The sequence below is a fragment of the Myotis brandtii genome, unplaced genomic scaffold, assembly GCF_000412655.1.
Source record: "Myotis brandtii unplaced genomic scaffold, ASM41265v1 scaffold213, whole genome shotgun sequence".
Lineage (NCBI taxonomy): Eukaryota > Metazoa > Chordata > Mammalia > Chiroptera > Vespertilionidae > Myotis > Myotis brandtii.
In genome coordinates this window covers 815928-839252 of record NW_005357962.1, presented here as the reverse complement: position 1 = coordinate 839252, position 23325 = coordinate 815928, and the positions used below count along the sequence as shown (strand labels likewise).

Sequence of the window (23325 nt, the reverse complement as noted above, 5' to 3'; positions counted from 1 at the left end):
GGTGGGAAGGAAGAGTCAGTGTGGGTCACCCAACCCAGCTAAGGGGTCACCTTGCTATAGGACAGGAGTAACCTTGGAGAGAGGGGCTGGGGCTAGGTGTGGAGTGCCCGCCAGGCAAGCTGACAGGTATACTCATGGAAATCAGTGACAGGCTCTAGCAGCGGTTCTCAACCTGTGGGTCGCGGCCATCGGAAAACACATATAGCATATCAGATATTTACATTACGATTCATAGCAGTAGCAACACCTGTGGGTCGCGGCCATCGGAAAACACATATAGCATATCAGATATTTACATTACGATTCATAACAGTAGCAACATTACAGTTATGGAGTAGCAACGAAAATAATTTTATGGTTGGGGGTCACCACAACATGAGGAACTGTATTAAAGGGTCGCGGCATTAGGAAGGTTGAGAACCACTGCGAGAGTGCTGATTTAGAAAACGTCACCTTCTGGCCTGAAGGATGATAGGACAGTGGCAAGAAGAAAAATTTTAAATGGGTTAAAAGCAGAAAAGGAATATTAAGATAGAGACCTTAAATCAGAGTGGCGTTGGGAGGAGAAAAAGAAATACTTGGGTGTAAGCTAACTGCGGCTCATAGGAATCTGGTGGATCTGAGAAGCTGGAAACGACCAACTACCTTCAACCAACTTCAAAAACACAGCGTGTTCTCTGTTTTTCATGTCAACAGAAGGATTTACATGCTTACAATTAGCTTTGGCATGGAGAAAAGTACACTGGGGCATGTTAATCTTCATTTCACTCTGGCCGCTATATATACACATTAAGCTATTAAAGTCATGCCTTCAAAAATCTTATTTTTAATTTCCCCAGAGTTTGAGCTTAGGAACAATGACTAAGTGAGGCCAACCTCTGAAATTCAATGGGAGAAGTAAAGCCAAATGCCCCATTTAAACTAGTTTCAAAACTATTATTTTCTAGCTACCTCAAGGGGGTATTAGGCATTAGTGCATAACAATGATCCTAAGTGCTCAGAGGTAATAAATGGATAACCGGCACAGTAATTTATGTTTAGAAACACGACAGAACTTCATAATCCCAAATTTGCTCTTGGCTTCTTAAGAAATGCTTTGCTGGCTAGTTTATTTTTCCTTTTCTTTTTTGAACCTGGATTTCATTAAAAAATAAAAACTGACATATTACGTGTACTTAGATTCCTAAATTGCTCCAGCGGCCTGTTTCACCCACATCACACAGCCTCTGGTTCCAATAGTGCATGCTCTAGGCCTCAGAGAATAGGTCCAAAGGCAGCGAAGTGAAAGGAGGAGGAGGAAAGTCTTTTCCCCTCCCTTGAGTCAAGAAGTACCCTAAGCATTCGGTTGGAGGAGTGTGTTGAGTCCTAGGTGACGCGCTCCCATGTGTGAGCGCCCCAGCTCCTCCACTGGCTCGGCACTTCCTGGCTACCACGGCAGGACAGGTGATATCCCATTTGGGATTCTGAGCGCTCCAATTTCTTGGGCCCCACGCAATGGACATATCTTTCTCTGAATCAAAACTTCCATTCATTTATTGCATCTATCCAGAGCTCAGTGGAAAGAAAGGCTCTAGCTCTAACCATTCTGTCCACCCCTATCACCACCAGAATGAATGAAAGGGGGCTTTGTGTCTTTCGGAGACATCTGTGATCAGGCGATATTAAATTTAATTGCTTTGCTACTGCTACCACTATACTTTTTTTCTCACTTCCATTAAGCCTCACCTTTCTCATTCGCAACTTACCTCGCTAGTTCTAAATATTATTCGGTAGTTGTAAGGAGATCCATTTTCTTTCATTTCTTCTGGTTTTTCCCTTCGAATGCTCACAGCCACTGGACCAAGATTCTCATCAGCCCCAAAATAGTTCCAGTGTTCTTAAGTAAAATAAGACAAAACAAAATTAAAATGTGATGTTGTGCTGGACATTTAGATCACTCAGAAATTACTTTATATCAATAAAATGCAAACACACTGAACAAACATCAATATTCTTCGATGTGTTATAAAAACAAGGCCTTGGCTACACAGGTATAGTTTTAGAGCAGGTAACACTGAAGAGAGGTGGCCTGTTGAGTTTCTTTGCTTTTTCTCCCTACATTCTACCATTTAAATAGGCTACACTGTGTGTTCTTCCTTGCCGAAGAGAAAGTTTGTGTCTGAGATATTCAGTTTTTCTTTAAAAACAAAACAAACAAAAAATCCCCCAAGTCTATTGAAAACAGAGTTTGAAGACAGAGGGACTTCCCCAAGATTGAAAAAACATTTCCCTGGATTAGAGCAAGAGGTCTGTGCATCATTGAGCAGCACTCTGGTCCCAGGGAGCCCAGGGTCGATGGCAAAGGGGCTCGGAGAAAAGAGCTCCGTCCCAGAGCACTGGGCCTCACCAATGGCTTTTCCATGGAGTGAGCACCAATGCATCCCACAAGGCCACTGGACCCGGAGGGCATGTGTGCTCTGGGACAACGGGCCTCTCCTAGGTAACCTGTGTGGCCAGGTGACTTATTATGATTCAGAGAATTCTCTTCAAGACCCCAAACGTTAGCAGAACCTTGGGGGAAGTCTCCTTATGACTGATTTACCTTCCTCCTGACAAGAACAAAGGTCAGGATCAAAATTAAATGAATTTACAGGAAATTTTAAAAAGTGATTTTTACTATGCACCTGTGTATGTGTGCATACACTTCTTTTAAAATTTTAAAAATTGATACATATATGAGATGTTCACAAATGAGGAAGTCCATAAAACACAGAAATATATGAAAAGCTAGAGTAAATAACCCATTTTTCAAACTTCCAAAACACTTACTTTACACCATTCTGTATCATTTACATGTGACATGACTATATGAGTTATGACATGGTATGTTATTCTCATACAAAATGCATAACATGTGAAAATACACATTATTCCCATACAAAATCCCTGAGAATTAGAAATTACAGCATAAAATATCGAATCTGTAGTTTTAAAATTTAGGTAATACATATGAAAATACTTTGCAAGTACTAAAGATCAACTATAAAAGATATAATCATAAATATTGAGGGCTCTTTAAGAAGGTTATCATAATCTATGGAGATTCAAAAAAGAAAAGCACGTGGAAATGCAGGAACAAACATCTCATATACAACTGAGACACAATCCAATAAATGTCACAAAATCTATGTACAAACACTCAGGTACACCCTCAAAGCACAGCTGTGAGAATCACACTCAGAGGTGATTTACTCTTACTTTGTACATAATTTTAATAAGCTTGGCTGTCTGGTCTTCAAGCCCAGAGGTGTGATAATTCCAGATGCTGACAAAGTCCAGAGTGTAGGGCTGATACGGACTTGCATGCAGACAGCAATGTGATGGAACAACTGACAACAAGGAAGAAAACAGAAAGGGAGAAGGCTGAAATAGTATAAGAAAGCAGACAAGAACTTAAAGAATAACAGACAGCAGTCCGGGGCCATTCACACTTCAGTAACTTCAGAGGGTATTTTAAAAAAAAAGTTTTTTTACTGATTTTAGAGAGAGAGATAACGAGAGGCGGAGGGAGGGAAAGAGAGAAACATCAATGATGAGAGAGAATCATCCATCGGCTGCCTCTCCCACGCACCCCTACTGGGGATCAAGCCCACAACCCAGGCATGTGTCCTGACCAGGAATCGATCCGGCGACCTCTTGGCTCATGGACTGACGCTCAACTACTGAGCCACACCGGCCGGGCAAGAAGATAATTTAATTCTGCAGCACAGAACGACAGTGGAGGGATCAAGATGAGTGTGAGACACATCCATTACATTCTGCTTCTTGCATGTCAGGGATTCAACTGAAACCCAACTCTCCAGGAACTTCTTAATCACACCCAACACATCTCAGGAAGTACAGGTGAGACTGCTGCCTCTGCTGCGGGGAAATTCATAAATATGTATCTCAGGCCACGGCCAATTCTTCTTCAGCAACTTCAACTCATTCCCAAGCTGTCCCTGACCAGCTCCCCTTCTCCAGAGCAGATATTTCAAACATTCTCCGTTCTCCTTCAACCTTCCCGCACCTGCTTTCTCCCCAACCCCAGCAAATGCTAATGCTGTCTAAATCACAGAGAAAACAAAGAATCCCCTTCAGAAGCAAATGTCCTCATTTTTCATCATACTTGCAAACTTACCTGGATCCAGACCTTTGCTTCCTTCTCTTTACAACCCAGAACTCAATCTCACCCTAAATGCTGACCTCCACCCAGTCCACCTTCCCAGGGGCTCTGATGCCTTGACTACCCTCCCTTGACCTTTGACTCTCCCTCTCTATTCACTGATTTCCATCATCACTTGATCAAGCTCAAGTCTTCTTTATCTTTAAATGTAACACACCGGCAACACTTTTATTCTCCTTCAGGAATTCTTGAAAGGGCTGCCTAATTCCTCACCTTAGAATTACTATAATCTGACTTCCACTGCAGTAACCAATGATAGCCTTAAAGTTAAAAACAAATAGATAGGTTGGTCCTTATCTCGCTCAAACTCTCCCTAACATTTGCCACAGTGGATCATTTCATTTTTTTTTTCTAGAAGCACTCTTCCTGGCTTCTGTGACAGCACTCTCTCCTGATTTTCCTTCTATCACTCTGGCTATCACTCAGTTTCCCTTCCTCTTCCCATCCTGAATATTCCATCCACTCTCAGAACTTCAACTGCCATCTCAATGCTGCTTATGGTCAAAAGTCTACATGCTCACTCCAGACCTCTCTGAGCACTCAATCTCTACATCTACCTAGTGGAACTCTATTTGTCTGTCCCGTGGACATCTGCAAAAGTGAACCCATCACCTTCCACCAAACCTACGAAGCTCTCCCTGAAGCCTGATTTTTACCGACTGCTACCACATTCACCTCGTTGCTCATGCCAGATTCAGTGTCATGCCTGCAAACTGAAGTTCCTACAGCTCTTTTAAATCTATCTACTTTGTCTCCACCCCTTGGCCACTGACTTCCCCATCACCATTTGCATGGATGTTTGTAAGTCTTCTAACTGGTTTGCTTTTATCCAATTAGTTTACACAGCAGCCAGATGACCCTTGTAGAATGCAAATCTGACCATCACTACTAAGTTTAAAATCCTTCCCAGGGTTTCGCAAGGGCCCTTGCATACTTTCATGGCTTCCCAAAGCCCTCCCAACCTGTCACCAGCCTACCACTCATTTCAACTTAGACCTTTCCATCATCCTCTGAACGGAGGACCTCTGACACGGAACTTCTCTGTTGTTCAAACTCACTCTGCCCTTTCTCACCTAAAAAATTCTACCCAAACATTCTTCCCACAACTCCTTATTTGACCAAGTCCTCTCATCCTCCATGTCTAATCTGAAATATTACTTAGACATCCTCTAAAAGAGTGATTGAATACTTGAGCACAATGAAAGTGTTTACTTGGTATATTAAAACTAATACTTTATTTCAAAGTGTTAAAATTCATAAAAATACAAACTAGTGAAACCAAATATTTAACACATTTCAAATACAAAAATTTAGAAATGTTACAACACAAAAATATAAATTTATAAAAATATAAATATTAAACACAATCATCTTAGTATAAATTATCAGATAAAATAAGTGTTATCTTAAAATGAAACTAAACTCTACATAAAAATGACAACTGTTCATTTAAAAAAAACCAAAAAATTAAAGATCATTTAAATGTTTTGTGTGTGTGTGTGTGTCATCATCAACACTGACTTTTTTTGTGCAATTTTCCCCAGCTGCTTAGGAAGTACATTTCTGAGTTGGGGGAATGGTGATGAGATAATTATACACTAACTTTCTAACACTTTCTTCAGAATCTATCTTTAAATACACTCATCTCTGGTTTGATAACTCTGGGAAGAGCTTTCAAAACTTATGTGTGTTTGTGCAGAAACATCTATCCTTTTTTACTAAAAGAGAACTCTAGCTATTATATCCAAAAAGCATTTCCATTGGTCTTCAACTACTTCAGTTTCATTGGTGTAGAAGAAGATTCTGGGCTGGTTTCCTGTGTTAAATTCACTACTATCATGATTAGACTCTGCTTATTCAAAAAGTCTTTCAACTTGAGTAAGTATTATTCTTACAGTAACCCTTGTTTTGTTTTTGTCCACTGTCTGTTTGCTCCTAACAGACACACAAACACTTGATTTCATTCAAAATCCTAATGCAGTGGCAGAGGAGGCTGGTTCAGCAGTCACCTTAGATTGAATTTTCAAGTCCTTAAACTTTGATCTCAAGACAAATGACTCAGATTTTTTTTCTTTAACTAAAACACCAGCCTTTTAGAGATGCCTTCAGTCTGGTCCTTCTGGCCTGTCCCGCGATGTCACTGGCCTGCAGTCCCTTCCCCTCAGACCACAGCCTTTGGGCAGCACTTCTTACCTGCTCCAGGCTGCAGCATTTTTCATTTATTCCTCCTTCCTTCACTAATGGAGCTATCCACCAATTGCAGAGAGCTCTTCCAGCCAGACCCACAATCAGCTCTGCCTTTATGGAAAGGGAAGGGAAGAAGCCAGGACAGGGGAGCCACAGCCTATGAGTATTGAGAAAGGCTGGGAGCCCTGGATGAGAGAATTTGGGAAGATCAAGGCCAGAGGAAGGGAAGAGGAATTGGACGGTCAGGTGGGTAAATCTGCTAATGGATGACTTGAAATGCAGGTTTTACATTATTACATGACCAAAAATAATGAGATTTTAGTGCCAGCATACTGGAATGCCTCAAACCAATACTGCAATCACTATATTAGATACAATGCAGCAAAGTGAGGCCCTTTGCCAAGCACTCCAATATTCATATCAAACCATGGAAATACAGTATTTCCTTCGTTTTTATAGATATGGAAACTATGATTTAGAGAGAGCAAGCCACTTCCCAGCCACAGCTAGTAAACGGCAGTGCCAGAGTTCAAACACATTTGAACTACTGATTCCAAAGTTCATTTTCTTAGCCATTGTATAGAACATTATCTTCCCAAGTTTCCAAAATTATATTATAAATAAAATAGTTAAATAAAATTTGGTACCTAAAGGGATTAACTAGCCAGATCATACATAAAGCTTTATTCCTTGATGTACTATTGAGCCAAGGATTCACTGTGTATAATGGGAGAGATATTAATGTTTTTTCCATATATGGGTGATTTCCCCCCTGCCTTTATTTTTCATATTTAACACCTAAACAGATGTTTAGCCTGAGGTCTTCTTATTAGTTCTGGTTCTTGGGTTTTAACAAGGATGGTACAAAGAGTGCCAGTGATCAGTTCTGCCATCGCTAGAATTTTCCACATAAATAGCTATATTCTTGGTTGACATATTTCCAATAACAAATAATAATTTCACATTCTTAGAGAGGAAAAATAGTAAACAGTTCAAAGCACCAAGTAATTAGATCAAGCACACTTCACATCACATGGGGTTATGACCCACAGATAAGCATGTGGGCACAAGGCAAAAGAAGTTAAGCCTGGCATTTTCATTGTAAAAAAGTAAAGAAAAATAGAATCACAGGAGTTGTAGGGCTTCAACCAGTGAATCCTGATCGCTTGTACTGGTTTTTTCATGATATTTGCAGACTTCATATTAGTATCAGTTGTACATTTCCCTAGGGACACCAGCATAATCTGGACTGTGTATAACTATGAGCAAAAATATATTTTTACTTTATATAAAACATGTAAAGTTATAATTCATGGCTCAAATATTTCTTTAGAATTGTGAACTTAGAATTTTAAATAGGAAAAACAAACTGATGAACACAAATCAAAGAAACAGAAAGCAAATAACAGTCACTATCTTGCACCTATTAAAATTAGTGACAACATTTCAGAAGCCCAAAACAGTCCTTGGTAGGGGCATAATACATTCATTCATATACCACTGGTGGCACTGTGGACTGGCACTACCCATTTCAGAAAGCACTTATTTACTTGTGTGTGTGTTATAATATAACAATCTATATATAGAAAAGCCTAAGTGACCATCCAACCGTCCGGACCATCCGACCGTCCAGTAGCTATGATGCGCACTGACCACCATGGGGCAGACGCTCAACGCAGGAGCTGCTGAGCTGTGGTGACTTGGCAGCTGCGGTTCTCAGGTGACGCACCTGGAACTAGAGAGGAGGGAGCCCGATTCCGGGGTGCATCACCTGAGAACCACCCTCATGCAGTCTGGGAACCCTCGGGGGATGTCGGCGAGCCAGTTTCAGCCGGATCTGCGCAGGCCAGGCCAAGGGACCCCACTGGTGCATGAATCTGTGCACCGGGCCTCTAGTGTGTTTTAATATAGCAATAGATGTTAAAATCACAAAAAGATTCACATTCTACTCTTAGTTACCCTAACTGACCATGCAGAAGGAAAGATGAAAACTCCTTTTCTCTATAAAAGGCATCTTCAGTCACCATAGAAGGGGGACACTAAAGATACTAATAAAGAATAAAACAATGACCACTTAACTTTACTAGCTGGAATTAAAATCATTTCACCATTTTAAACTATTTTTTCTTAAAACAGTCTACTTGGTAGGCTACAGGTATGCCACTGTCAGTACAGTCAACAACATAAACTTGGACCCTCAATATTCTTTAGCTCAATATTTTCATGAGATAGAGAATTTGGAATGAAACACTAACACATGCTTCGATAAAGCTGTTTAACTTTGCCTATTGGGTTCAAGTTGTTCAGCTGTTTTATTTTCATGCAACTTACATCTTAATATATATGGCAGGTCCAAAAGTCAAGAGAATTAAAAGAAAAAGGCAGCAGCAGCATATTCTTCTATTCAAGTGAAACACAGATTTCCCAAGGTGGAGGCACTAAGAGTCCAACTGTTAAAGAATGGCACTTTCAGAGAAGCACTCCACCCAGCGTCTCAGTCTCTGACCCTCAAAGGGCTCATCCTAATTATAAGGGTGGAGGTTCCATAAGAACTAAATAGCCCAAGACTTTGCATCATAATTAAAAGCAGGTCAGAGAAATGGATGGACATTTACACAGGACTGGCCACCTGCCAGAATTCTGTCCCAAAGCACTCCCCTAAGCTTATAATTAATATTACACAAGAGTAATTGTCCACATTATAAAGTGCACAGCACTCTGAGGTTCCAATTCTTCTTTCCATAAGTAACTTAAAAAGTAGGGTGGTCTATCACGGATTCATGGATACAGAGAGCAAATTGATGGTTTCCAGATGGTAGAGGGCTTGGGGGGCTTGGGGAGCTGGGTGACAAAGGTAAAGGGATTAAGAAGTAGTTACAAAATAGTGATGGAGATGTAAAGTATAGCACAGGAAATATAGCCAATACTATTATAATAACTATATATGGTACCAGGTGGTTACTAGACCTATTGGGGGGAACCACTTCATAAATTATATAAATGTCTAACCACTATGCTGTATACCTGAAACTATTATAAAATAATACTGAATGTCAACTATAATTGAAATATAAAAATTTTAAAATGGAAAAAAAAAGTAAGGTGGTCTGTTTGCCAAAACTGCATGAAATAGTGGGGCTTAAATCTGCGTGTGACTAAACAGCCCCTAATGACTCCCTAACTTGCCAATAAAAGGTAGGCTTTAATATGAAGTTATGTTGACATTAATAAATTGTATCAAAGTGATTTAAGAAACAGTACAAAGAAAACTCTATTTGAAACAAAGGAAAAATAAGGAGTAACAGAATCAAAATGGAAGATTTTTATTGGCCATTATCAATCTATAACAAATAGCAAATAATTATATTTTTTAATATTCAATCTCACTAGTGATCAAAGAAATAAAAACATTTTGGGCCTATAATAAATGTTCAAAAATAAAATTGTAAATATTCAAAGCAGGGAAGAAAATGTTAAAACTATAGTCTTAAACATATTAGTTACGCTTTCTGGTCTAAGCTTTCTTAAGAACTCGTGTAAAGTTCACACCATCTAATTTATAGGGTTCTACCTTATGGAAATAATTGAATGTGTAGGAAAAAAATTACATAACAAGCCCTGGCTGGTGTGTTCAATGGTTAGAGTGTCAGCCCAAGAACTGAATAGTTGTGGGTTCAATTCCCTGTCAAGGGAACATACTTGGGTTGCAGGTTCGATCTCTGGGGCATGTGCGGGGAGGCAACCAATCTATGGGTCTCTCTCACATCGATGTTTCTCTCCCTCCCTCTCCCCCCTACTTTCTACTCTCTCTGAAAATCAATGGAAAAAATATCCTGGGGTGAGGATTTTTTTAAGAAAATTACATAGCGAGGTCATTTATATAAGGCCAGAGGTTTTTAAACTTCTCTATGGATAGAAATTAGGGGGTTCATGAACCTGAATAAAAAATTATATCTTTATTTTCACTAACTTCTAAATGAAATGTAGCATTTCTGTCCATTATAAATGTAGACAACAAACTACAGTAATATTAGCTGTACATGTGATTTTGACAGCAATGAATCATACCACATTACAGTTACTGCAGACATATCAAATATCGATTATGCTCATCAGTACTTTGAAATTATGGTAGTTATCAGACCTGAATTTAGATAATTTGTTATTGCAATAAGAAGCATAGATATTACTATGTCACTAAATTTTAAGCACTTTTGCAACTGTATTTTATATGCTTACATTGCTTTGTGCTTTTATTTAATGCACTTAAAAACATTATTCTAAGGGCAATCCATAGATTTCACCAAACTGGGAAAAGGTCATTGGAGGGAGCAGAGGAGGAAAGCAAAAAACTTAGGGACATCTGATATAAGTATTATTATTTATGACAACGAGAAATTGGAAAACCTGAATTTACAAAAGCTGGAAACTTTAAATAAATGATGGCATAACCAATTATGAAATCATGAAAAATATATAAGATGGTATTTAGTGATCCTTTAGTTTAAAAATGAACATGAATGTATTAGAAAAGATGAGACAGAAATAAAATCATTAGTAATAAAACAAGATTAATTTTCTTATTTTCTACAATTACTAATTTTTCTGTAATGAATATATATAATTTTTATAATAGGAAGATTTTTTAAAGTATAAAAATGTATTTGATTTACAAATGTCAATGATTATAAATAATATTTTTATTTACAGTAATGCAACTACTATACTAGTAGTAATGCATAGTAATGCAAATCTTTACTTCTAATGTTAGTGAATTCTAATTCAAATGCCAGCTCAGAGAAAAAAAAAATTTAACATCCAAAGGAAAGCAATTTCAATGAGACACCTGCTTCTATCTCAATTTCTTTGTTTTTAAAACCTCTTACCAAAGATATGCAGCAAGAAGTCTTCCTATATAAAATGCCTTTGAAGGATTTGGAAGGAAGTCCCTCAGAGACTGGCAGAAATCCAGTCAAAGCAGAAGCTATGAGCGCAGGGACCATGTATAGCCTACATGCTGATGACTAACTGTCCATATGAATTAAGAGATTGCGTCTGCTGATGGTTTTACATCATCAAATGCTTCTACTTGACTTGGATTCAAGTCAAGTTAGGAAGATCTCTCCTCTCACTCTCCTGAAGCTCAGAGGAATGGCCTCCCCATGAGAAGAAGAGGCTCCATGAGAAGACCAGGAAATTAGTTGATACAATAAAGTAAGTATTTTTGAGCTTACTCAGGATGAGGGGCTCACTGTGTCTAAAGTTATAATGAGGTATGCATTTGGAAAAGAGGTGACAAGCTCTATTATGTGTTATCAACTGTACTAAAATAACAGATAGAAAGGGCCCTTGTTTCCTTTAGACCAGTGGTCACCAACCTTTCAGACCTCACGGACCACCGGTTGGCGACTGCTGCTTTAGACTACAAACCAGCACAACATTCTTTGAAATATGGGCATCAGTAAGCATGGCTGTCACTTGATGCACTTTGACACAGGAAGTTGGGGAAGCACTGCTTTTTCATGTGGACAGTTCATGTGTTAACCACTGTTATTGACTACCTGAAGGGTTTTTGGTTTGTTTTTCATTTTTTATCTTGACTGCTTTTAGACTTACAGAAAAATTGCAAAAGTACATGGAGTTTCCATAGATCCCTAAACCCAGTCTCCCCCAATGGATCTTATGTAACTACACACCATACAATCATCATTAATCAGAACCAGGAAATTAACATTGGTACAATCCCATTAACTAAAGGACTGACTCAAATTTCACCAGTTTTTCCACTATGTCTTTTTTGGGCTTCGAAATCCTATTTGGGATCCCATGTTGCCCTTGATTGTTACTTCTCCTTAGCCCAGCGGTTCTCAACCTGTGGGTCGCGAACGATGAAAATACATCCTGCATATCAGATATTTACATTACGATTCATAACAGTAGCAAAATTACAGTTATGAAGTAGCAACGAAAATAATTTTATGGTTGGGGGTCACCACAACATGAGGAACTGTATTAAAGGGTTGCGGCATTAGGAAGGTTGAGAACCACTGCTTAGCCCCCTGCAGTCTGTAACCGTTTTTCAATCAGTACTTGTCTTTGAAGACTTAGACAACTTCGAAAAGATTTTATTACTCAATTTGGGCTTGGTGATTTCACCTGATTGGCCTGTGGTTATGCATTTTGGGCAAGAGAACTACAGAAATGACATAACCTTTTCAGTTCATCATTTCATGGGGTTCATGACATAGACCTCAATTCACTGGGTTAAGGTGACGTCTGCCAGGTGTCCTTATCATGACCTTACTATCTTTCTCCTTATTTACATATATCTTTGGGGAGATCTGAGATTATGCAAATCCTGCTTTTCCTCCTATTTCTCCTCAAACTGTCACCCACTGATTTTATCATCTATCAGTTTTGTCTAATAAAGTTTACAATAGTAAAAATCAGTCTCCATAGTGGTGTTTTGGGTCTGTGGGGATCAATTGGTGGTCTCGGTTAATTTCCACAAAACCACTGTGACCACACACAGACTTGTGGTCTCATTTCCTGAAAGGAGAGGAAAAGGAACTATAACATATTAATTCAGTGTCTGGCACAGAACACAAGGTCATATAGACAGAGAGCCCTGATTGCCTCTACCTGATGCTATAAATGCAAGATACACTGGCTCCTCAATTCAATAAGTCTTATACTTCACATCAGCACCCAACATTTACTCAACTGTGAAACAAATCTGGGCCCACCTAATCTGTGGTCCTGGCCTTCAGGTAGAGCCTAGACTGGTTATGAACCAGGGCATCATGGAAAGCATTGTGCAGAAACAAGGGGCACAGGGTGGCTCAGAGCATTGGAGGGAGAGCACCTGCACCTTGGGGAAGAAGGGGGTCACACAGGCATCACGAGCCCAGGAGAGGCAGGAACTGGTGAGGTGAGTAAGAGAAGAAGGGAGAACAACCCATTCTAAAACATGCTCGTGTGCTGGGCTGCAGCAGTTGAAGCACATGTCCTTTTCACCGACTTCCACAAACTTCTGGACTGATATGACACAGGTAGCACAGAACCCTGAATGCGTAATAGGTCAGGGTTTAAACAAGCAGTGTTGGGACTCAGGAGATCACACCCAAGAAAGGAGAGGTTGTTTGTCTTCCAAGGAGTAAACATGTCAACTTTCATACCTAATGGCCTCCTTGCTACTAGAAGCCCTGAGCAGGTAAAAAGTCAGCAGCAGAACATCCCTAGGCTGGTTTCTCAGTAAGTTAGTTAGTGTTTCAAATCCCCCTGAGGAGGACTACATAATTAAGAGAGTTCCCTTTAAACAAATTACACATAGTTTATGTGATCACAATCCTATATAATAAAAGCCTAATATGCTAAGTGTCCAGTTGGCCCTTCAACCAGTCAAAGTATAATATGCTAATGATATGCTAAAGCCACTCAACCGCTCGCTATGATGTGCACTGACCACCAGGGGGCAGACTCTCTGGTAGGTTAGCTTGCTGCTGGGGTCCAGCCAAGTGGGACTGAGCGAGATGAGCTGGACACGCCCTGGAGCCCTCCTGCAGTTCTTCCCCAGCTGGCTAACCTCCTACATCCCTCCCCAGCCCCAATCGTGCACCAGTGGGGTCCCTTGGCCTGGCCTGTGCCCTCTCGCAATCCAGGACCCCTCGGGGGATGTCGGAGAGACAGTTTGGGCCTGATCCTGCAGGCCAGGCCAATTTGTGCACCAGGCCTCTAGTAAAAAATAAAAAGGCAAGGACATTAAAACAATCAAGTATACATATATATAACCTTTCCATATTAATTTTGGCAGAAATTAACTGTTACGTTCAAGAGCACAGAGTACACTGTGGTTCAGTGGAACAGACTTGTTGACTTGAGTGACTTGAGATATAACACTGTGCGTATCAAAACTAAACATAGAATAATTACCTTTATCCAACCAGAAAGAATATATGCACCCCTATGTCCACAGCAGTGTTATTTACAATAGCCAAGATCTGGAAACAGGCTAAATGCCCATCAGTAGACGAGTGGATAAAAAAGCTGTGGTAAATTTACACAATGGAATACTATGCAGCTATAAAAAAAGAAGGAACTCTTAACCCTTTGTGACAGTGTGGATGGACATGGAGATTATTAAGCTAAGTGAAATAAACCAGTCAGAGAAAGACAAATATCACATGATCTCACTTATATGTGGAATCTAATGAACAAAATAAACTGACAAACTAAATAGATCCAGAGGCATTAAACACATGGAACCGACTGACATCTCAGAGGGGAAAGGTATAGGAGGGACTTGGAAGAGATTAACCAAAGAACAAATATGCATATATGCATAACGCACAGACACAGACAATAATGTGGTGAAGGCCTAGGGGGAGGGTGATGGGGATTTGGGGGAGGAAAACAAAGGGGAAAGAAATGGGGGGCATTTATAATAGTCTCAACAGTAAAAAAAAAAAAAAAGAATAATTATCTTTTTAAAACTCTGAATTAGAAGACATCTTATAATAGTTTCTTCAAGCCTAATGTTGCTATACTCACTGGATTAAAAAAAAAGAAGAAAACGAACAAAATAAGCAAGACTTTTACAAATAAGCTTAGCTGAATGGTGTCCCTGATGTTCTAGCAATACCATACAATACTCCACTAAAACATATAATAGCTACTTATTGATGCTTGTTAACAAACTGTAACTTGAAGCATAGTTTCTGAGAACAAAATTAAGAGTACATCAGAGTGCTAAAGCTGTCACTTCAAGTACAGATTAAGTTAAGTGCACATATTCTAAAGAAATGATTACAAGAGGGTGGGACGTAAATAAAGAAAACTGGACATTACAGTAGGAGCTGAAATCCAAGTTGCTGGTGTCCTCAAACTGGTTAATCCTGGGGCCCAGCATATTGCTGAACTTGATTTGTGTGTGTGTGTGTGTGTGTGCGTGTGTGTGTGCGTGTGTGTTCCAAAACATGGGGGTGGGGTAGGGTGGGGAGAGGTGGAGGTGTAGGAGGAAGGTGAACAATAAAAACAGTCAAATTTGGTGATTTAAAGTTATCGGGTGCACAAACACCAGTTTTCCCTCTTTTCGGAAGTGGGAAAATATTCTTAAATGAGCTTCGGCCCAGATAATGGCAGTTTCTCCTGGCTGCTGGGCAGCAGGGAGGGCCCTGCCCTACCAGAGCATCTTCACTAACTTGACTTTGAGAGTGACACCCCACCTCACATCAGATACCCTATTGACATTTTGACCAATGGGGAACAAACACCACAGCCAAGGCAACCACTGGGCTCCTCTCTTTCCTATTGATGCATCTCTCTGAACGGGATTCAGGGAGGTCATGCCTCACAGACAATTGTGTAGTCAGTGCAAACGAAAAAATCCTGTATGGGAACAGCAAACGAAGAGTAATGGCTAGGAAAAGGTCTCCTCAATCAGCCATATCGGCTACAGGTAACAATTATTCTATAACTTAATATTTTCCACTTACAAATTACCTTGGTACTTTGATCATGGTGACTATGTACATAAAAGCTAAATACAAAACATATATGTACTCAAAGGGAGAGGACTAGATTGATTAATTTTAATGCTCTCCTACTGCCTGGTTTGTGCCTCTCTAGGAAGGCTGAGGTTGCACCACTTGGACTTATCTCACTGACAGCTTCACTTGGGGTCCTATGAGTACTAAGTGAGGAGGTCTGCATAAAGCACAAAGTAATAACACAATAAATGTTAGCTGCATTATTACTATCATTTACTCCTCGCTGAGGCTCAGCAGACACATCACACACACTACAAAAGAGCAAAGAGAAGTGGGTAGGAAAAAGGACGGGAAAAAAGAACATTGACAGTGTGTTGCTTATTTTAATAAGTGCAAACAGTGGGATTCCTCTGTTGGTCCAGGATCTTTGCAGCAATAGACTGGGCTTACAAATTGAAGCCAAATATCTTCTAAAGACCAAATTTTCAAAATAATGATGTTTATAAAAATATCAGCCAAACACAATTAAAATTTACATATAATGTTGACAGTATACTGTTTTCCCTAGAGACTTAGCCACAATGAAGTCAGAAATGCATTAAACAGAAGAATGTGGTGAGAAAATATGTGGTGATAAAGAGGCTACAGTGAGAACCAGGCCAGGAGCCCTATATCCTGCTGCTGGGAGATAAATTACACCTGGCATTGATGTACTCCTGCAAAAGGGCTGACTCACTTTAAGGTTCTGATTAGGAAAAATGAGTTAGTGCACTAATTGCAGTGAATCAATTTGTATATAAAAATTATAAGACAGAATTACTTAACTATATTTTATACAGCGATAAACATATAGATATTAAATATTTTAATATACAGTTATACTTTAGGGGGCTTAATATCAGCTTCAAATGATGTTATCCATAGTCATAATTTGCTGTATATTATCATATTGTGACAAATGACCTGTTTGAGTTGAAAATCCTAAGTTGTGTGGCCCAAGAAAATACAGCTGGCACTCTATGTAACTGCCTTTCACTGAGCCAACCTCCTGGATTAAATACTGCTCCGGGCTCTGTAAGCCACGATGATGAATGCCCAATGGCACTAGCAGGCAATCCATAGCACCACACACATGGGATTTCTGTTCCCACCAGCTGGACAAAGAGTCGGCTGTGTCTTCCAAACCTGTATATACCAGCTGACTTGTTACTGTAATTATGAAATTTAATTAAATATTATGAAAGCTTATGGAATATGATCACAAAAAATAAATCTCGTTCCTACTAAAAACTAAGTTGAAGGCCTTGGAAAGACTTAATAAAGACAAATCACTAAAAAAAAAAGCTGTTGGATTAGATGTGGGTAAGATGGCTATAAAAAAATGAGAAAAAATATGAAACCTAAGATTTTATAATATTCAGATTGCTTTGCTAGTGTCTATGTTTGTGCTCTTGTGGTTTATACTATTAATACAAACATATACTCAAAATAGTAGAATCACTGTCAAAGAAAAAGCCCTTGGACTCACAAGAGTTTGGCAAATATACTTTTATATATTTTAATGAAAATAAAATATTTTGAATATGTACACTTTTTAAAGATTTCCTGATTTAACAGGTATTTTCAATTAACCAGTTCTAATTATGCTGGGTAAGAGGGTACTTTTCCATGCTTCAAATTAGAAACTATTTTGGATTGGTGGCTTTTAAATTTATGAAGTGTTATGAGCTAAACTGGATTACTCTGAAATATAGGCATTCAAATTTTTATCCCCAACTTTGGAGAGACAAAAATCCTTTAAACAAATTTCTATCCGATTTAAACATAAACATACACTCCTTCCTTTTAGATTAATACAATAGAGAGCTGAGCCCAGCGGTTAAGAACATGACTCTGGTCAGACTCAAAGGTGGAATCCTGATTCCAACATTACTAGCTCCATGACAGCTAAACCACTAATGTCACTTAAGCCCAGTGTTCTCATCTGGAAAATGTCACCAATAGCGATCCCTACCACAGTGGGCAGAGAGGTTGAAATGAGAATATGCATGTCATATCAAAAGTTCAGCAAAGTTCCTGGTACATAGTAAGTACTTGAAAATGTTTATTATTACTGTTACCATACTGCCTAATGGGGGGAAAGTACCTACTACTACATTAAAAAAGATTGTAACTAATATGTTCTTTCTTGTGTTGGACCTGAAATGTCAATTTTCAGCAAGATGGCCTTCACCCACAGACAGCTAAGAAACACCTGTGAAAATTTCCCCAGGTACAATGGATCAGGCATTCTCAGCTAGGTGCAATAGTACTGCCTAAGGAATATTTGGCAATGCCTGGAGATATTTTAGGTTGTCACAACTGGGGAAGGGGGAGAGGACACACATTGGCATCTAGGGCGTAGAGGCCTGGGGTGCTGCTGAACATCCTACAATGCATAGGATAGCCCCTCTCCAAAGAACTATCTGGCCCCAAATGCCAAGATGGCAACACTGAGAAACCTTATAGCTTAAAGGACAGTATAAGAAAAAGTGATTTCTAAAATCTACTCCAGGAAATTATCCCAAGAGAATAAAGGTTGCTTAAAAATGAAATTGGGGTCTTCATTATCATATTAATTCCAGAAGCATTGCCACGAATATTTAGGAGACATACTAGTATGTACTTGTAACAAGTAAAGATTCTCCTTGTCAATAGGAGACCCTCTAAAATAGGGTCTATCTCATCTAATAACCTTACGGTTAAGTTTTATTCTAAAGCCATAATGAGTACTAGAAATGTAATGTCATTCAGAAAAATAAGTCTAAATAAGATTCAAAAACTCCAAAACAGTAAGTGGGAAATCAAAACATTGCTGTAGTCATCTGCATACAGGGCCTCTCAACCTGGCTGCAGAGGTTACTGAGCCAGCCAGCGGACCACAGTGCATGTCCCTCCCTGGCCAGCATCCTGTTTCCCAGCTTGGGTGCTTATATGACAAACTCATTCTTCAATTAATAATGCTGCTCAAAAAACACTATTAGAAAGCTCTTACGAGTTCATTTAAACTACTGACTTTTTAACAAATCACAGGGCCTTTCTTAAAAGTCTGAGATAAAATGGTACACAAACTATAACCCAACAATGTATATATATATTTCCCCCCCCAACCCCGAACAAAAAAGACTAGAAAGGAAGTCACCAACATGTTCAAATACAGAAGACCTAAATTTGATTCCTGGCTCTGAAACTTATTGGCTCTGTGACTTTTGTCAAATAACGTAATTAACTCCCACTAAAATGCCTGTGAAACAAAGAGAGATGTACTACAATTCCCATTAACTGATGAGAACATTGAGGCGGAAAAGCAATGGTCCTGCACTAATTGCAAAAGTGTTACATTAATGAAAGGCAGCATTAAGATGGTTTTGTATCCCTTAATATAAAGCTATATTTAAAATATTTTCAACTTTAACATTTATTCCTAAAGGATACACAAGTCTTCTACACAAAGATTATATACCTCATTCACTAAATCAGATGTTTTTTTAAAAAACATGAGTATTTAATATACAAGACATTTTAATACCTTAAAGGAATTCATAAATATGCAAATAGAAATACATCACAAAGAGAAATACATCACAGCAAATACCTATTTAACTATTTTACCATCAAGAGAAAATACAAGAAAATCTCATGTCACACAACTTAAAAACAAACAAAACAAAACAAAACAAATAGTACTCTTTCAGAAAGAACTACTCACCCTTCTGATAGAAGAATTTCCTGTAATAGTAGGCGCCGAGGTCCACGTGCTCCACGATGTACCGTTTCACGCGGTCCAGATGCAACACCAGGTTCTCCTTGGGCACTTCAAGCACTGCCACTCCTGCGTTTGTGCAATGGGAGCTGAGTGCAGACTCAAAGGAGGCACTTTCACACCCACTAAAGGAGCCAGAGTTTGACTTCGACAGGCTGATTTTCCTTTCACCTTCTCCACCTATCTCATTCCGAAAATACGGACAGCTCATTACAAGCTCGTTGCTTTTATCGTCTCCCTGGTCCATGCCGAGGCTTCCTTTGGAATTCAGGTCCTCCGTGCTGCCCATCGGGGAGTTAAAACTGGCTGAGTGGGACAAAGGTCCTGAAACCAAGGACGCTACAGCAGCTGCTGAAGCCCCCGTGGTGGTGTTTCTCCTCTTAATAACATTGTGCCTGTTCATAATCGCCTCGTTCAAGTCAAATAATATGCTCTGGACATCGTAGTGGGCAAAGCACTTTGGACACGTCCAAGGTCTGACAGAATCTTCTGACCGGTTATCTTCAAGATCCGATGATTTCCCAAGTTCATCACCTTTGGCATTGCGTAATTTACGAAAAATGGATGAGTCTCCAGTTTCAGACTTGGACCGTCGCTTGAGTGGTTTTTCCCTTTCCTTGAAGAGCCTGAGGTTGTCTCTTTGTGTGATGGGCCCATCTATAACATCCAAAGAGAAACCAGAACCCTTGCCCCCACCGGCGATTAGAAAGTCACTGAGCTTGGTTGGAGTTGGGCCTCGGTCGGATTTGTCATCTTTGTAGCCCTTTAACAAGTCAAAGAAGCTCTCTCCAGACGTTCCCTGCTTATCGATTGAAGAGGTGCTACCATACTCCCTGTGCAGGGAGGGCCCAGTCTTGTAGGTGGGTGAGATACATTCATCAAAGCTATCCACGTCAAGTTCACTTATGGTGATGTCGCTGTTGCTCCGCTGCCGGATTCTGCGAAGAGCCTTTCTGGGGGAGCTGGGGTAGGCTTCAGGCATGAGGAATCTGGAGTCCATGCTCTCCAATGGTCTCGTCTTGCTTTTCAGCGTGTTCTGTATGCTTTTCAACATGGCTGAGTCACTGGAATTGAGGCTAACAGAACTTCCCTGACTCACGGGACTGCTTTTGGAGGACATGCTCTCAAGGCAACTTGAGGTTTCTATTTCCTGACTTGAACGGCTAGATTCTTTGACGTTTTCCTTCCGTGGGGGCCAATCTGCGATCCTAGCCCTGACCCCCATCTTTGGGACTCCGGGGGTCGAGGTGATATGGTGAGGACCTTCGCTGCGGGGGGGCCCTACCGGAGCCATGACCGAGGATCCCAGGCTGCCGTTTTGGGACCGGAAGCGCCGCATGTAGAAGTCGTCAGTGTGGACTTTGGGAGGGCCATCGGTGCCCACCACCGAGGCCCTGTCCGTGGCAATAGGCCTCTCCGTCTGCGACCGTTTCAAGCTGGTCATGATGGGAAAGCGGTCAGACCTAAATCCCTGCGGAAAGGACCATCATCTCCAGCTCTAAATGTGCACTTCCCTTTCGGAGAACGGTTCCCAGCAAATACAGCAGTTGCATGAGATCTTACTCTTTTTCATTTAAAAGGTTAAACGATGCCTTATTTTCAAGCTTCTGAAAATCCAGATCTTCAGACCATTATAATCCACAATCGTTCCTTTGCTTCACTTTAATAGATGGCTTTCTTTCAGAAAAAACTGAATGGAACTTGTATTACTGGGACTCTGTGGTTGCTATAATCCCATGCTTTCTCTGAAAGAGAAGGACAATTGGAATTAGCATTTGATAAATACATCTAAAAATAAATATGCAATTGCCAAAACCAGACACATGAAAGTAAAAGACTCCATAATGAATGTGGTTCACAGCTCATGCCCCAGTATTTTATCAAAGCAGGTTTGAAAGAAAGTGAAAGCGTTTAATGAAATCCATCTTTTGAAGTATATATATATTTTAAAAGACTATTAATACTTCAGCTTAATTGAGCTATTCCATAGATCGGGGAGTGGGGAGATCTCATTCCAGGACACTAAGGCTCCAACTCCCAGGGCAGACCAATTACAGACTCCAACGACCTCCAATAATGCAGAATATCACCAGCAACTGCGCTGACCAAAAGTTTTGAGACATAACCCACAGAGTTCAGTACTTGAACAATACATAGTCTGTTTTTTTTAACAAGACTAAAAATTGAAAAGTCATTTTATTTAGTATGTAGCAGCACTCACTTTTTAACACCTTCCATATTTCAAAGTCCTAATTTGTCTTTTGTTTTTTGTTTTTGTTTTTTACAAAGGCTTTAACATAGTTGGCAAGAGCAAACACAACAGAGAGAAAATAAACAGCGTTTTCCAAGAGCCACTCTATCCAGCACGCTTCTGTGTTATCCTCTACTTTATTACTTACCCGGAGGAGGAACATTTCAGAACGAATCCGGCATTCGCCACCACCTCTTCCCAAGCTCTCTCCAGTTTCATCTATTCCTAAAGCTGGAGCTAGTTCACTAATTAACAAAATGTCTGCATTTCCTTAGGCACTGCAACCCACCCCACCCTTTGGCGCTCATTTATGAAGAAAGCAGAAACTAGACCTCTGCCGTAGCGAGACCTCTGCATACTCCCCAAGAGCGACCAAGAACTGTCAGCATCCTTCCAGGCGAGGGCCTTGAAGACCAACTTCCTCGGTGCACAGCAGTCAGGAGGGAGAGGCACAAATCCTGAGCACAGAACCCTGCGCGGCGGCGTGCATCCCGGAAATAAAGGCAGAGGACCCTTTCCCAAGCTCCACACACGACATAAGGGGTGGCCTTTAGATTCTTGCCAAATCCATGTTGGGAAGATGCTGCTGACCCAGCACTGCACTGACAGGGCTGCATTGTCTACAAATCACGCCAACACCCTGAGGATGAGCCTCGCTCCCCGCTCCACGCAGCGGTAACAAGCACTTACTTCCACGATAATTAAGCATCTTGCTTGTCGGCTTCCTGCCTGCAAGGCAGCCGCTTTAATTCCTCTTGCAGTACGCAGCAGCGTTTTAGAAGACTCGCTGCTATTTAAAGGCTGGAACATTTGGGGTGTTTCAAAAACTGCAGGCTGCCTGCAGAATGCGGGGCCAGCCAGCTCCAGCTGGGCTTGGGGGCTGGGCTGGGCAGCGGGTCAGATAAATGCCAATTGTTCTCACCCCCTCCCTCCTCCTCCCCACCTTTTGTGAAGGGAGAATGTCCTGCACTGCTACCTAATTAAACCTGGCTTGGGCGCTTTCTGGAGAGTTCTGCTGTCAGATTGTTCTGATTACCTTTCCGTTTCAGAACTTTACAGGCTCCTATTGAACGGTCAGCCTTCAAGTGGAGGAACGTGCTAACTGTTGCATCCAAAGGCAGCACGTGGGGCCACAACTCGGAATGGAGAAGTGTCCCTCACAGAATGGAAGGGAGCCAGTCCACTGAGCCAAATGCAAAGCAAGCACCAGTCCATCTCCAAAGGGAAACTCCTCTGACAATCCAAACCAGAACTTATGAGCTATTTTTTAACTAGGAAAACAATATGCTGTTTATTTCAATGAAATACCTTTCAGAGAAAGACTACACTAGCAGAAAGAATAATTCTAAGTAGATTCTTATAAAAACCAGATGCTTTCAACATTTCGCACAAT

The 23325-nt window shown here is 40.4% G+C and overlaps 1 protein-coding gene across 16 annotated transcripts in view; it reads right to left on the bottom strand.

Moving 5' to 3' along the window:
* SIPA1L1 (signal-induced proliferation-associated 1 like 1) overlaps nt 1-23325 on the bottom strand; it is a 330175-nt gene that overhangs the window by 111020 nt on the left and 195830 nt on the right. For 13 of the 16 annotated variants that reach the window (XM_005865778.2, XM_014539293.1, XM_014539298.1 and 10 more), the window contains 2 exons: nt 19628-21426; nt 1746-1876 (listed from right to left, as the gene is read on the bottom strand). In XM_005865778.2, coding sequence (XP_005865840.1) covers nt 1746-1876; nt 19628-21125 — 1629 coding nt within the window. In that variant the 5' untranslated portion in view covers nt 21126-21426. Of the gene's footprint in view, nt 1-1745; nt 1877-19627; nt 21427-22080; nt 22714-23325 lie in introns of those variants that run through there. The other 3 variants (XM_014539303.1, XM_005865784.2, XM_014539297.1) reach the window with 3 other exon arrangements.